This window comes from Erpetoichthys calabaricus, chromosome 2 (assembly GCF_900747795.2).
Source record: "Erpetoichthys calabaricus chromosome 2, fErpCal1.3, whole genome shotgun sequence".
Classification (NCBI taxonomy): Eukaryota; Metazoa; Chordata; class Cladistia; order Polypteriformes; family Polypteridae; genus Erpetoichthys; species Erpetoichthys calabaricus.
This window is the reverse complement of record NC_041395.2, coordinates 219,581,692-219,598,576: the sequence shown is the minus strand read 5'-3', so window position 1 is coordinate 219,598,576 and position 16,885 is coordinate 219,581,692. Positions and strand designations below refer to the sequence as shown.

The following is a 16,885-nucleotide window of genomic DNA, read 5'->3' as shown; positions in this document are numbered from 1 at the left end:
GAGGGTGGCAGGTAAGCATAAAAGCCTGGCACATCAACTTCGTTGTATTTTGCCTTCAGAATAGAATCTGACTGCAGTTCAATCAATTCCATTTGGATATTCTCAGGCGCATTCTCAATGTTGTAAGAGTATGGTGACGTAAACAGCGCAAAGTCCTGTTCATGTGAATTGAAATTACGAAAACGCTCACTGAATTCATTGCTCAGTAATTCAAGTTGGAAAACAAATCCTCCAAAAATCAAATTTTACTTTACTAAGTTTACTTCAAAGTTTATACACTGCCTAGCCAAAAAAAAAGGTCACACACTCTAATATTTCGTTGGACCGCCTTTAACTTTGATTACGGCACGCATTCGCTGTGGCATTATTTCGATAAGCTTCTGCAATGTCACAAGATTTTGTTCCATCCAGTGTTGCATTAATTTTTCACCAAGATCTTGCATTGATGATGGTAGAGTCTGACCGCTGCGCAAAGCCTTCTCCAGCACATCCCAAAGATTCTCAACTCTGGAAAAGGGTAAATCTGGACTCATCAGACCGCATGACCTTCTTCCATTGCTCCAGAGTCCAATCTTTATGCTCCCTAGCAAATTGAAGCCCTTTCTTCTGGTTTGCCTCACTGATTAGTGGTTTTCTTACAGCTACACAGCTGTTCAGTCCCAGTCCCTTGAGTTCCCTACACATTGTGCGTGTGGAAATGCTCTTACTTTCACTATTAAACATAGACCCGAGTTCTACTATTGTTTTTCTTCAATTTGATTTCGCCAAATGTTTAAGTGATCGGCGATCACGATCACTCAGGATTTTTTTCCGGCCACATTTCTTCCTCGAAGACGATGGGTCCCCACTATCCTTCCAGTTTTTAATAATGCGTTGGACAGTTCTTAACCCAATTTTAGTAGTTTCTGCAATCTCCTTAGATGTTTTCTCTGCTTGATGCATGCCAATGATTTGACCCTTCTCAAACAGACTAACATCTTTTCCACGACCACAAGATGCGTCGTTCGACATGGTTGTTTAAGAAATGAGAAGCAACTCATTGCACCAGTTGGGGTTAAATAACTTGTTGCCAGCTGTAAGATAATCGCCCATGCAGTAATTATCCAATAGGAGGCTTGTATCTATTTGCTTAATTAAATCCAGGTGGCGACTTTTTTTTTGGCCAGGCAGTGTATTGTAAAATAAGCCAATATGCAAAAAGTCCCCTGACCTACACTAATTTTACAAACTCAAAATCACAAAAATTTGTTAATAAACAACTCACCAACTTCTCGCGTCCACTTCAGATCTTCAGCTGTAGTCTGCACTAACTGTTCGTTACAATACTAGCACAAAATGACATAAAACTAGAGCAAAAAAAACGTGAAAATATGCGCGCTATTACTACTCGTGATGGTGAGTTCTGCCCAGTGGCCAGTCTCAGCAGCCCAGCCAGTAGTGTAGCCTGCCAGTGGTGGCTCTAGGCTCGTGGCGGCCCTGGGCAGAGAAAGAATCGGTGGCCCCTTCGCCTGCCAGTGTCAATATGGTATCTTACGAACGGCAGATGGCCACGTGCGTTGCAGACACTGCATAGCCGCCTCGTGTTCATGACACGATTCTATATGCGCGTGTCCGTAACTTGAAAACCAAGTGGTGGCCCATGATATTCTCATTATGGCAGAACATTATAATACTACATATAGGTTACTGCTCCAACTCGAGCGACATTAGTAAATACAGCGTACTAATTAACAAGAAACACAATGTTTTTCGGCCACATCGCCGTCAGCTGTGTTAACAGTTCCCACACACAACTGCTGACTCCCAATCAAGAGCTTCTGGATTCGATGCTGGCAGCTTCTCAAGTTTACCGTCTTGAGTAGAGAGCTGCTGTTATTGTTAATATTATACAATAAAAACATACATTTGATTTACGTCTGTAACAACCGCTGTAAATTTATAGTGCTTGTCAAAGTTAGTGTTCACGCTCGCCCCGATCTGACACTGCTGTTTTCAAATTAAGACTCGCTATAACAGAGGTGAACTCAGATCAGAGAAAACAGAAGCTCTCCCCGCAAGAAATGTTGACTCACATAAAAGAACAATGCAGCTGCACCAGGCATAAGGCGAAAGTCCGGCGTCATCCTGCCAATCACCTGTCCTTCAAAGAAACAGCACGGCTTACAGAGCTCGCCAACGCTACACCGTCCAGATCTAAACACTAGCGTGGTGTATGTGCCCAAAAAAAGTCTAACTGCATTCTCGTACCATTGCTCGCATACTAAAGTGTCAGCAGGTATTTTTCGTGGCATTACACGTGTAATTTGTGAGCATGCCCTTGACGATCAAACAGAGGAAGCTCAATAGTTCACTTGTGACTTTATGCTATAGGAAGGTAAGTAAATAAATCAGCTAGCATGTTATTTATTTGGATCAAATAAAGACACGCTATAGCTATTTATCTATCCCCTTAGCTGTTTATATATATATTATATAATAACAGTTATAAAGACACTTGTTCATGTTAATTGCAGTCTCAATTGTTAAAAATAATATTTTAAAAGGAGCATCCCACATGAAAATACAACGATCTGACTGACTGACAGTGCATACCACTTTATATGGTTAAAAAAAAAGAACTCGGGTCTCTAAGGCACAACAGGCCTACTGCGCACTGATTGGCTGAGCAGTCTGTGTCAACTATCTGCGACTTACTATGTATTGTGATTGTGATTTAGAGAGAATAAAAGTGAAAAAAAAAAAACGGAAACTTTTACAAGTCCTATAAATGTACACTGTATGTTACAGATGCAAACCAAGTGTATGTGTGTACTGTATAATATTAACAATAAGAGCAGCTCATTACTGAAAACAGCAAATATAGGAGGAAGTTCGGATCGAACCGGGGACTCTTGATTACACCAGGGACGTTTGATTACAAATCAGCAAATCTTACCACTACTCTACGGAGACTGTTGTTTTTTCTTTAACCTTTTGTGAAAGAGTTTACTTGATCTTTGGACTTCAGGCTTCATATATTATATAGTTTATGCCTACATTTTGCCATTTACTACTAAAATATGAAAAATGTTTCTGTTTTAAAATTGTGTTTACACAGATTACTGTAGAAACGGAACACACATGAAATGCGTGTGTTCCAAACAACGATCTATTATTTCCACTCTAAAACTCTAGCAGTTCAGTCACTCCCACATAATCAAACAAGGCATGAGCTGGGAAAACTTAGTGAACATTCTGTGACGGTGGGGGATGGAATAGCCGGCTGCTTGCTGGCTCGTCTTAAATCGGCATATTTAGAAGACAAAAGAGAGGTGAGAACGATTTTAAGGTGGGCTGGATCTACGAGTTTTTTCGTAGACTCTGGTAATTCTAGTGTTAAATAATAATAAAATAGATTTCAAGTTACTCTTACAAAATATGCAATACACATGTTTGGAATAACAAATAAGGGCAAGATAATAATCAGGAAAAGAAAACAGATATGCAACATAATAAATAAAAGTAAATAAAATAAAACAATAGCAAAGCATGGAGCTCTTAAAACCAAATAATTATATTTACATGGTGACTTTCATCCATCCATTCATCATCCATCTATCCAAATGGATGAAGACATATTATTTTTCAGGGAAAAATATGCATGTAATTTATTCATATTTTAATTAATTTATGTTACAGAATGATGAATTTTGCACCCATCTGACCAACTTAAAACCAAGTTGGAACAGACTGTGTTACTACATCCTCTACACTCTAGAAAGTTGTAAAGTCCACTGATAATGGCAAGAAAATTGCAAATTAAATAAAATGAAAGAAAGCATTATTACTCTTCGAAATGTAGACCTTTCATTTAGGGAAACAGCAAAAAAAAAATCTAAGTGTCAGCGAGTATGGTGTCCTAAATAATCCAAAGGCAACAGGAAACTGGCAGAAACTCTGATGGGAAGAGATCTGAAAGACCCAAGGTCACAAGTCAATCAGAAGACAGCTTTCTGAGGGTCACTAACTTGCATGATAGATACCTCGCAGGACAACAGCTTCAAGCACTGCTTAGCAGTGGTCAAAAAAAGTAAGTCTCAACTTCTACTGTGAAGAGGAGATTTTGTGCTGCAGGTTTGACAGGGCAAGTGGTAGTAAGAAACCCATTCCTTAATGGACAAAATAGGGACTTGAAATACTGGCTGTGAACTACTACAGACTGGAATACAGTCTTATGGACCAATGAATCAAAACTAGAAATCTTAGGGTCATCATGTAGGGTGTTTGTACGCCGTCAAGTTGGTGAAAGGATGGTTGTTCAGTGTGTGACCCCAACTGTCAAACATGGATGAGGAAGTGCGATTGTCTGGGGTTCTTTTGCTAGATGAAGAGTTGGTGATTTACACAGTGACTAGCATTCTGAATCAAAAGGGTTACCACAGTTTCGCTATCATATCACTAAAATGTGGCTACTTTAATGAATCAAAAGATTTGAATACAATTTTGTACACTTAATGACTTCCTTAAATTTGAAGAAAAACTGGAAAAACTGAGGTGTTCTAAAACTTCACCAGTGGTGTAGTACCTCATATATTATTTGTAAGTGTAAACAAATGATTTATACTTACCTTGAGCAGACAGAATAAAAAAGAATAAAGTGCCAATAAGTGGGAAAAAGAAGGGATGACTGATCATTCTCAAATTTTTAAAAAGATGCGTCCAAAACTCCATTAATCTCCAAAGAATCTCAAAAGATGTATTATCTTGAAAGTATATATTATTCCTTGAAGTATTCTTCTTCTGTGTAAAATTTAAAACAATGCCCAACAGAGGAAGTTTTTATAGTCTGAAATAATCAAGTTGCAAAGATTGTCCATTCATCTGTAAAACAGAAAAAGCAGACTTTTAGGAATTACATAAACCCATTTGTATCTTTCATTTCAACCGTGTTAAGATTTTTCTTTTCACTTTCATAAGGTTGAGAACACATACATGTAAAATACTGTAGACTTACACTTCAACACAAGTGAAAAGAGATGCCATGATTTGAAAGTGCCATAAGCCTTTTAAAATACAGGCCTCATTGGCAATGAATGCAAAGCTGTTGATTAAAACAATTACAAGCTTAAAAACCAATATCTCCACATAATTCACATAAGCAGGAGACTGCGAGTTATTAAAGAAATGTATAAATACTAAGGAAAATATCACAAAATCTTATATTGCACTGGCATTCTGGACAAACAGGGAAAGAGAAAAATAACATGTCAAATATGGAGAACAATCATTTCTTTACCCCACAGATATCAGTTCTTTTCATAGAATAAATTGGGATGTGAAAAGCATTTACTCTGAATTCTTGATTCTCTCATTATGGAATAGAAAGAGACAATTTGTAAGGAAAGTACATTTCTAGAATAGTAAATGCAGAAAATAAATACTGATAGTACAGTATTTCCTATTAGTGAAACAAGCTGCCAAACTAATATTTAGCTGGTTTCTCTTTTTAAACAACATCATAATTCTTTTCATTTACATAGCGCTTTTCTCACTCCTTAAAGAACTTCCACACAGGGAGGACCCAGGATGAAAATCCATGATCTCCTTACAAGGTGACAATATATTGTTTTTGAGAAAACAGAAACCTACTTTTATTGTCGACTAACCTGAACATTTTGAAATCGTAGCATATAGGCCAATAATGGCCTTTGTTCTTTTTAAAGGAACCCGCTTGCTAGAAGACGGTGAGCAGGAATGCCTAATAATCTGATAGGTGCCACCTTCAAGCTGCAGAGTATTCAAAGGCCAAGCACTGTGGTGGCTTTAAGTGTTTCAGTGCTGGGCTAAAAACGCAGAATGAAAACTGCACGACTGACTTGATTGCATCACCTGAAGCTTGTTTATGGACTCATCAGATATGGATGAATATGCAATCATCATAATGGGTTTTATTATAAAATCAGTGGACAACTGACAAACCGATTACAGTACAATTGAGTCACACAAACTTTGGCAAAGTTTGGAGATGTTTACAATCAAATTTTATCCACGTAATCTCTCCCTCAGTAAACTGAACGCTTTCTATACTCTGATCTCAACAACAAGCAGCCTGCTGTTCAGTTGCCTGCAGCCTCATATATGGTTCATTGTACTCCATTTCTGTGCATGGCACAAGGAGAATGTTTGTCTGGACAGAATTTCAGGGTATGTTGTCATAACCTGTAGTGACCATTTAGCTCATTTATTCAGTTATTTCTTCAATTTTTCAATCAGAGAATCCACCTGCTTCAAAAGGACAACTACTAGTGTTGTGCATGGTCAAACAATGAAAAATGTTGTTAACTTTATACTGTTATGTGATTGTTATGCAATTGCCAGACCTTCAGATGAGTTAAAAATTTAGTACACCATTACTTTTACCACTACATCAAATACATTAAATTAGAATCACACGCATCTTAACAGGTGCAAATGATTAGAACCCTATTACAGAGTAACTTATAGTGCATAACCTTTATAAGCATCAGAACCTGTATTGTGGTCTTGGCAATTGAGATACAGTGCATCCGTAAAGTATTCACAGCGCATCACTTTTTCCACATTTTGTTATGTTACAGCCTTATTCCAAAATGGATTAAATTCATTTTTTTCCTCAGAATTCTAAACACAACACCTCATAATGACAACGTGAAAAAAGTTTACTTGAGGTTTTTGCAAATTTATTAAAAATAAAAAAATTGAGAAAGCACATGTACATAAGTATTCATAGCCTTTGCCATGAAGCTCAAAATTGAGCTCAGGTGCATCCTGTTTCCCCTGATCATCCTTGAGATGTTTCTGCAGCTTAATTGGAGTCCACCTGTGGTAAATTCAGTTGGTTGGACATGATTTGGAAAGGCACACACCTGTCTATATAAGGTCCCACAGTTGACAGTTCATGTCAGAGCACAAACCAAGCATGAAGTCAAAGGAATTGTCTGTAGACCTCCGAGACAGGATTGTCTCGAGGCATAAATCTGGGGAAGGTTACAGAAAAATTTCTGCTGCTTTGAAGATCCCAATGAGCACAGTGGCCTCCATCATCCGTAAGTGGAAGAAGTTCAAAACCACCAGGACTCTTCCTAGAGCTGGCCGGCCATCTAAACTGAGTGATCAGGGGAGAAGTGCTTTAGTCAGGGAGGTGACCATGAATCCAATGGTCACTCTGTCAGAGCTCCAGAGGTCCTCTGTGGAGAGAGGAGAACCTTCCAGAAGGACAACCATCTCTGCAGCAATCCACCAATCATGCCTGCATGGTAGAGTGGCCAGACGGAAGTCACTCCTTAGTAAAAGGCACATGGCAGCCCACCTGGAGTTTGCCAAAAGGCACCTGATGGACTCTCAGACCATGAGAAAGAAAATTCTCTGGTTTGATGAGACAAAGATTGAACTCTTTGGTGTGAATGCCAGGCGTCACGTTTGGAGGAAACCTGTCACCATCCCTACAGTGAAGCATGGTGGTGGCAGCATCATGCTGTGGGGATGTTTTTCAGCGGCAGGAACTAGGAGACTAGTCAGGATAAAGTGAAAGATGACTGTAGCAATGTACAGAGACATCCTGGATGAAAACCTGCTCCAGAGCACTCTTGACCTCAGACTGGGACGACGGTTCATGTTTCAGCAGGACAACGACCCTAAGCACACAGCCAAGATATCAAAGGAGTGGCTTCAGGACAACTCTGTGAATGTCCTTGAGTGGCCCAGCAAGAGCCCAGACTTGAATCCGATTGAACATCTCTGGAGAGATCTTAAAATGGCTGTGCACCAACGCTTCCCATCCAACCTGATGGAGCTTGAGAGGTGTTGCAAAGAGGAATGGGTGAAACTGGCCAAGGATAGGTGTGCCAAGCTTGTGGCATCATATTCAAAAAGAGTTGAGGCTGTAATTGCTGCCAAAGGTGCATCGACAAAGTATTGAGCAAAGGCTGTGAATACTTATGTACATGTGATTTCTCAGTTTTTTTATTTTTAATAAATTTGCAAAAACCTCAAGTAAACTTTTTTCACGTTGTCATTATGGGGTGTTGTGTGCAGAATTCTGAGGAAAAAAATGAATTTAATCCATTTTGGAATAAGGATGTAACATAACAAAATGTGGAAAAAGTGATGTGCTGTGAATACTTTCCGGGCTTTATCATGTAAATAAATTTTCTGCTACCCTCAGAAGAAAGAATGTCCATGTCTAACTGTGGGATTGGTTGTAAAACCATCCATCCATCCATTTTCCAACCCGCTGAATCCGAGCACAGGGTCACGGGGGTCTGCTGGAGCCAATCCCAGCCAACACAGGGCACAAGGCAGGAAACAATCCTGGGCAGGGTGCCAACCCACCGCAGGACACACACAAACACACCCAACCCACTTTAAAGCAATTTTCTTTCAATCACTGAAATGTCATCAACATATGGAAAAAAATTCAGGCACTAGCAATCTACTGATGATAGTTGGGTCCTACCCAAATCCACCTCAAGAGCTGACCTACAGATGCATCTTAGGATAAATAATAACTTGCTTCAATCAATGTTTACATTTACTTATTTGGCTGACACCGTTATCCAAGGAAACTTACAACATTTTTCATTGGTTACATTTGTTTTGGTTTTCCAATCGGAGCACAGGCAAGTCGAGTGACTTGCTCATGGTTACACAATGTCAGTAGAAGGATTTGAATCCACAACCTTGGGGTTTGAAGTTTGATATACACCACCTTAGTTAAAAATGGAAACCTATTACAAAATGAATTATTACAAAACTACTAGTAATACTATCTATACAGACAAAGTTCTACATATCTATGTGCGGATATACAGCCAACTAAGTTAAAGCGATTTGTACAGCCAAGGGACAGGATGAAAAGAGATAATAGTATTCTAAAAATTGAAAGCCAGCGGCAGTACTAAATCTTTTTTTATCATGATCAATATTTCACAGGGTTTCATAAGTTTTCTGACTCTTAAAAGTTTATTTTGATCGGTGCCTAATACATTTAGCCTGCAATGCTGTCCCTTAAAGCTTGAGCAACACTGGTGTATGATCCAAGAAAGGTAAAAATATTTAGATGATCAACAAAATGTTGTATATTTATTACAAAACAAGGCAGCCTGTTAGGGATGCTCCGATCGAACAGCCACCAATCTAAATTGAAAATTTTCACTAAAAAAGGCTAGATCATGATTGGTAAATTGGCCAATCACAAAAGCTGATCGTTTCAACCCCTGCTTTTCTAAGCTTTACAGTAATTTGAAGTGCTCCTTTACGCAAGGTATTACGGTAGTGCAGCCTTTTTTTTTTCCCCCAGCAACTTCCTGCTGCAACAAGGAGTAGCAAGTGGAGGCTTGTTTTAGCAGTGCAGACTATTCCGTATAGCAGAGAGCAAAAGGCAAGTAGAACATTAGCCTTTACATTAAAGAAAGTGGAGTAATAAACTCAACGGAGAAAAAGGAAGTGGTGTAGTCGTTGTCCTGTGCAGTTACACAAATTGCAAGAAAAGGTACTTTAATGAATTTAGACATTTTTAGTTTAAGTATTTGTATTGTCAATGAAAAATAAACCTACAGTATTTCATTTTGTTAATAAAAATGAACAGTTAACACCTGTGGCCTATGGTTTAACCACAAAAATACATTTTAATACATGACATAAGGCTTCTCTGCACCTGATTATGCAGGGGCTTAGTGTAAAAAGTTTTTAAAGGGATGGTGGGAGAAATCTGAACCTGTATCACAATGGAACGATCAAGTAATGTGAAATGGGTGATCGGTATCAGCTTAAAAAAAAAAAAAAAAAAAAAAACCATCAGAGCAACCCTCCCTACAGCCTATTTGTTGAAGCCAAATGTGAAGCTTACAAAGCTATGGCCATTTGTACCAGTATTCTAGCGGATGAAGCAAGAAGCAATCTGCACAGCATACCAATTTCAACATAAACTACCTTAATGCAAATCCCAAACATTTCTATAGATACACATGTTGTACATCCTAGTCAAATGCCCACACCACCTTAACTGGCTGCTTTGAATGCAGAGGAGCAGCGACTCTACTAAGAGTGAGAAACTCAGATATTTGGTAGGAGCTCAAACTTTAAGGCTGAGCCCAGACACCCTGCTGCTTGTTTCCATGATCTAGTTCCTCTGGTCACTACCCACACCACGTGATCATAGGTGAGAGTAGGAACATTGATCATTCAGTTAACTGTAAGCTTTACTTTTCGTTTTGGCTCTCTCTTCACCACAACTGACTGATACAATATGTATGCATGACTGTGGACGCTGATCTGATCCGGCTGTTGATCTCCCATTCCCTTCTTCCCCAATCAACAAGATCCCAAGATTCTTAAACCACCAAAAAAGACACCAATCAGTGTTCTCCCTAGCGTCTTTTAGCCAGGCGCTCCGCATGGCTAATTTAGTTGAGTGCCCAGCTGTCATCTCGCATGACATTGTGAGATGACAGCCACAGATCTACAGGCACAAGCAGATCTAATGATCTGCAGAGATGGCAAGGGATGAGCGGGTGGGTGGGTAAATATTGCTAAAGCTAATAGCAGGTGATGAGGCAGAGCGAAATTCACAGGCAAAGAGTATGGGGAGATGGGGTTTGGAGAGGGGGTTGTACATGGTAATAGCGGGGGCAGAGCAGCTTAATACAGTAGCAAGGAGTATGGAGAGGTAGGCGGGCGAGAGGAGGCTGTACATGCTAATAGCGGGAGCGGAGCGGCAGTTCAGAAGCAAAGAGGATGTCGAGGTGGGCAGGCAAGAGGAGGACTGATAAAATAAAAAAAAAAGTCTAGTGGAACCAGCCTGTCAAATATCATAAAAAGGGCGTCAGTAAGTGATGTCTCTGTTCTCAGCGTCAGTGCAGTCTGTATAGTGCTGCTAAGCATACAGCAGCTCTCTTCTTGTGCAGTACATAGCAAACCAATATATATACACAGTTGTTTAAGCATTAGGTGTGCTCTGTATGCAAAAATCCTTGTAGCACTCACTGTGGTTCCTGTTTAAAGTGACCCCATCTGCCGTTCTTATATTTGCTCATATTTGGACCTGCGTCCATATTGCTGAATTACTGAAGGTTTTGTACGGAAGCGTATTAGGGCTTCAGTGAAGAACAAAAATACGGACAAAGTGAAAAAAAAAACTGTAGAGAATAAAGTCAAAATGTTGACTTTATTCTCGACATTTCCACTTTAATCTTGATGTTTATGACGAGAATAAAGTCGACATGTTGCTACATAACTTATGACGGGGTTTGAGAAAATCTAGTAAATTAAATATTCATTTTAAGATTAAGTTTAGTTTACAATGTTCTACTTTAATGACAAACTACGAGAATAAAGTCAACATGTCGACTTTAATCTCAAGATCAACGGCGAGAATAAAGTAGAAATGTCGAGAATAAAGTGGAAATGTTGACTTTATTCTCGACATAAGCGTAAAGATTAAAGTGAAAATGCCGAGAATGTTTACCTGCCGTAGTGCAAGTGTGAATTGAATATCCAACAGGCTCTCACTTTCCCACTCAAAAGTCTTATTCATAGGTACTTTTAATTTTTTTCAAACGTTTTACCAACATGAGCAAAAAAAGTGTTCAGAAAACAACAGTGCTCAGTTATTTCAGAAAAGAAACATCACAAACTAATGAAGGTGCGGCGTCAACTCCTGATGTGGCAATTTCAGACAAAGACATTGCAGAGGCTGGTCCATCAGGGGAAATCTCTTCAGCAACTCACTCTGCCAATTGATAAATCTAAGCACCGCTTATCAGGCATAAACAAACAATGGTTTAAAGATATTAATTGGCTAATGGTCAAAGAAAATGGTATGTGGTGCTCATTGTGCATGAAATATTCAAACAAACACCCCCCAAGGAGGGGTTACCTTGGGTAAACGTGCCATGCACAAGAATTCGAAAAGAAAGCTTGCTGAACCATGAAAAAAGTAAAACGCACATGAGTCTTCTGCTGACCTTTTAGGAAAGCATGTACTAGAGCAAACTGGAATCGGTCAAATTGAAAGATCTCTATCTGTGTTAAATAACTTACACAGAGAGATGCCTTTGTGGGAGCTTTAAGATCCATGCATTGATTGGCAAAAAATGAGTTGCCACATACAATGTTGTTTGAAAAGCTGTTGGAACACTGTAAAGAAATGGGTTGTTCCTTTTTACAACATCTCAGTGTTGCTAAAAATGCACATTAAACCTCTGAAAGAATAATACAAGAGCTGCTGGATGTCTTTCTACATCAGAAATAAAATCTAACATACTGAAAAATATACACGCAGAAAAATTTTTCAGTATTCTGTGTGATGAAACCACAGACATCTCAGATGTAAAACAATTAATTTACATTAAATATGTTTGCCAGGTCACTAAAGGGTTAAAATTAGTTTTGTATCAACCCGCAATATGACTGATGGCAAAGCGGAGACTATAACCAACACACTGAGCGAGACTATGGACACTCTAGGCTTGAAAACTGCTAATCTGGTTGTACTAGGGTCAAATGGAGCTGCTGTTATGATTGGGAAACAGAAAGGTGTGGCAAACATCTGGACTCTTGGTCAACTGCCATTGTTTAAGTGCAAGTGCCCAAGTGCCCAAGCTGCAGCTGCTGTACCTTATTTAACAAAACTGAACGACATCTTAAGGCAGCTATTCTACTTCTTCCAAAATTCTTCATTTAGAATGGCTGGATTAACGGAAATTCAAAGTATTCTGAACATTCCCCAGATTGAGCTGAAAATGGCCAGTGACACCAGATGGCTGTCTCATGACTTTGCTGTTCAGTTACTACGACAGTGTATGAAGAGTGGTCTCCTTGGAGGGCCCAGATCCTGGGGACTTTGATTATGGGAAAGCTGCAGACAACTGGGCCTCTAAGAAGAAAAGAAGAATAAATATTTAACTGAAGACACCATCTGCATATGCAAGTTGGCTTTGAAGAATATTTTTTCATTTTTCTTCATTAGGTTTCCCATACTTTTTTCACTGTTTTCACTTCCCGACAGCGACAATACTTGTGCCTCTTGGATAATGTCATAACAATTGTTATTTAAAATTTTTGTTAGGGTTGCAGGATCCTGAATTGGATACTTCTTAAATTTAATAAAAATATTCTGGCACAAGTGTCAAACCTTAAAAAAGGAAGTCACATTGTGTTTTGGAAAATTAAAAATAATTAACTAATAAAAATAGTTCACATTTAAATTTTCCCCACCACCAAATTTCCCTGTCCTGCCCCACCCGGCTACTTTTCATGCCACCCTGCTGGAAAAAATTTCTGGGGAGAACACTGACACCAACGATGACACCAATTATGTCCACAGCTCTGTGTAGCTGTCTCAGCAATTGAGTTACAAAATATGGCCCATTCAGGTTCAATGTTCCCAGCTTTATTTGGAATGGAATGCATAAGAAATTCGTCGGGAGGTCTGGGTTGAAGATCTGCTGGACGGGGGTCGTCTGTCAAACATTCCCAGCAAAGCATCACTATACATTTAGGTCAGCCTGGTTTGTCCAGCATGTTTCCCAGGCATCTGATCCAACTCACAACCAAATAGTTATCAGCTGACAGTTCAGCCCCTCTCTTCACCTGAGTTTGTAAGACATGACTATAAAATCTATCATCGACCTATGGCACTGTGGTGCAAAGGGCACTTATGACCACCCTTATGCACAAAAGTGTTTGTTATGGACAAAATGTGACTTGTACTAAAGTCCAATAACAGAGTACCACCTAGGTTCAGATTGGGTAGGCTATTCCAACCAATCAAAACCTTCCAGGTTTCACAGTTATTATCCCATGTGAGCATTGAAATCATAGTACTGAGTGTTGCTTACCATTAACTTAATTAATCTAGAAAACGTAATACTGACATGTAGTCTTGGCTCTTTTAAAGATCTACAGCTTTAATAAAAAATGCAATGTAGAGTAATTAGTGCAGACTTACTCTCATGAGTACAAAGTACAGTGGAAGAGCACACACTATGTTGCCACCCTGCATGAAGCTTGTTTTGAAGGCAATGTAAAATACAGCAAACAGGGTATAATAGGCAAAAAGAAGTCTGAAGCTGAGTCAACGCTATAAACTATTGGCTATTGGAGTGAGGGGGTTGATGGATGATTGGGTATCATGCCTCAGAAATGTGGAAGGCACATTTCTTAGATGAAAACCCTGGCCACTTAAAAGTGAATGTATTAGGTAAATTTTAAGGCCTTTATTTTCACATTAGACCACTGAAGCTCCACTTTAAAACACAAAAACAGGTTAGGTATTTTTTTATTTATGAAAACTGTCAATAAAGTAAACAATTTAATATGGTAATCCGAAACATACCACAATTGTGAGACAATAACTAACTTACAAAATACTAATTATATCGTTAAAAAAAAAAAAAAATTTATTGAAATTACAAATTATAAGAAATACAGTCATCCCTCGCTATATCGCACTTCGCCTTTCGCGGCTTCACTCCATCGCGGATTTTATATGTAAGCATATTTAAATATATATCGCGGATTTTTCGCTGCTTCGCGGGTTTCTGCGGACAATGGGTCTTTTAATTTCTGGTACATGCTTCCTCAGTTGGTTTGCCCAGTTCATTTCATACAAGGGACGCTATTGGCAGATGGCTGAGAAGCTAGATTGCTTACTTTTCTCTCTCTATTGCGCTGACTTTCTCTGATCCTGACGTATGGGGATTGAGCAGGGGGGCTGTTCGCACGCCTAGACAATACTGACGCCCGTCTAAAAATGCTGAAAGATTATCTTCACGTTGCTATCTTTTGTGCAGCTGCTTCCTGAAACGACATGCTGCATGGTGCTTCGCATACTTAAAAGCTCGAAGGGCACGTATTGATTTTTGACTGAAAAACAAACTCTGTCTCTATCTCTCTCCCTGCTCCTGACGGTGTGAGCTGCCACCTTCAATAGCTTTGTGCCTCGGTGCTTCGCATACTTAAAAGCCAAACAGCCCTATTGATTTGTTTGCTAGAGATTGTTTTCTCCATCTATGTGACATTCTGTGCTCCTGACACGCACTCCTTTGAAGAGGAAGATATGTTTGCATTCTTTTAATTGTGAGACAGAACTGTCATCTCTGTCTTGTCATGGAGCACAGTTTAAACTTTTGAAAAAGAGACAAATGTTTGTTTGCAGTGTTTGAATAACGTTCCTGTCTCTCTACAACCTCCTGTGTTTCTGCGCAAATCTGTGACCCAAGCATGACAATATAAAAATAACCATATAAACATATGGTTTCTACTTCGCGGATTTTCTTATTTCGCGGGTGGCTCTGGAACGCAACCCCCGCGATGGAGGAGGGATTACTGTAAGCTAGAAATACCACTTTAGGTTTGAACATATTTTAAACTGGTGTTAAATGTTGTTAACTTTTCAAAAGTAACAAAAATGTAAACTCTTGAGTAAAACAGTGAGTAAAATAGTATATTACAAATTAAATATAATTTTTATAATTATTTTTTTCCAACAACCAGAGCAGATCTATAAAAGCAACAAGGAAGGAAAAGAATCCTCCCAACCCAATATAGATGCTTATTCCAAAATGTTAATGATTAGATCCTGCCATATTTAATTTAACAGGTCCTCTGAGTGGATATTGGGTTTTTTCCCCATTTCAAATGGTACAGAACATCAGTCACCCATCAACTCAAAAGAGGTGAGGTGGGATTCGTCCAGTTGAGCAAGACAAATTTACATGCTAGTAGCGAGTTAAAGGTATTACAGTTTGTTTGTCCTTCTCCATTTTAAGCCCATCTGGAAGTACACCAAAAATGGCTGTTAATGGGTTAAGGATGAATTTGACACCAAGGCTGTCTGACAGGCATTCAAAGATTTTTGACCAAAATTATGTTAATTTTGTGCACACCCAAAACACGTAGCCCTGAGTCTGGAGCACAATTGTAACATTCACAGGTTGAATCCTACCCTGGATACATTTTTGACAATTTCAAATAAAATACATGTGCTCAGTAGAAGATTTTAAGTTGAATGATTGAATGCTTTGCATATATAGAGCTAGAGTGTATTCTATGTATGGCTGCCACTCCTTTTCTGAAATATTAAGCGAAAAGGCCTTTCCCCCACCATCCTTGGAACTTTAAAAGGCAGGGTCTTAAATGTTTTTATATATTACAGAAATGCTATCAGAATCTTTAAGACTGATCAATATTACTACTTCTGGGAAATAAATAGATGGGAGGTGAGCAAAATTGGGCAGGTTCAGTTTAGCAAAGTTTCTAATTTGAAAGTTGTGGAAAAATTGTGTTGATGGTAAGCTACATTTGAAATGTACAGTAATTGCTCATAGAATGCAAACACATTATCTATATACAGTTCTCCAAGTGTTTTAATCTTGGACATTTACCAAACATTAAATACTATGTAGGTTTGAGAGAGTAGAAAAATGTGGTTGTTATGTACAGATGCAACCGATAAAAGCTTCCCTGTCTTAAAGTGCTTCCTACATTGGTTCCATAATCTGAATGATTGAAGGGCAATTGGATTATTAGTGTATTGCTGGCAATTTGTATTTACTGGAGCACAAAGCAGGGAATATAAAGGAGTACTGCAAGATTTGAATTCTACTGCTGGCAGGCTTGTGTATAGATTTGTGTTGATGTCCAAGTCTGTATGGCTTGTTTTTGCCACCCAGTAATGAAATTGAAAGTTAGGTAGTGCCATGCCCCCTTCTGTTTTAACCCCTTGTTGCCTAAATTTATTTACAATTACTTAAAAAAAGAAATTTGTGTTTTTGCTGTCAAGCAGATGCTAAATTAAGTGGATATACATATAACTAAGTTAATTGTATATAGCACACAAGCAAACAATAAGTTGGTATGCGTTTTT

General features: G+C 38.8%; 1 protein-coding gene across 3 annotated transcripts in view; it reads right to left on the bottom strand.

The window, feature by feature from the left end:
* bmpr1aa (bone morphogenetic protein receptor, type IAa) overlaps positions 1-16,885 on the bottom strand; it is a 246,835-nt gene that overhangs the window by 78,507 nt on the left and 151,443 nt on the right. For all 3 annotated transcript variants that reach the window (XM_051922671.1, XM_028795175.2, XM_051922672.1), the window contains exon 3: positions 4,608-4,860. In XM_051922671.1, coding sequence (XP_051778631.1) covers positions 4,608-4,710 — 103 coding nt within the window. In that variant the 5' untranslated portion in view covers positions 4,711-4,860. The remainder of the gene's footprint in view (positions 1-4,607; positions 4,861-16,885) is intronic.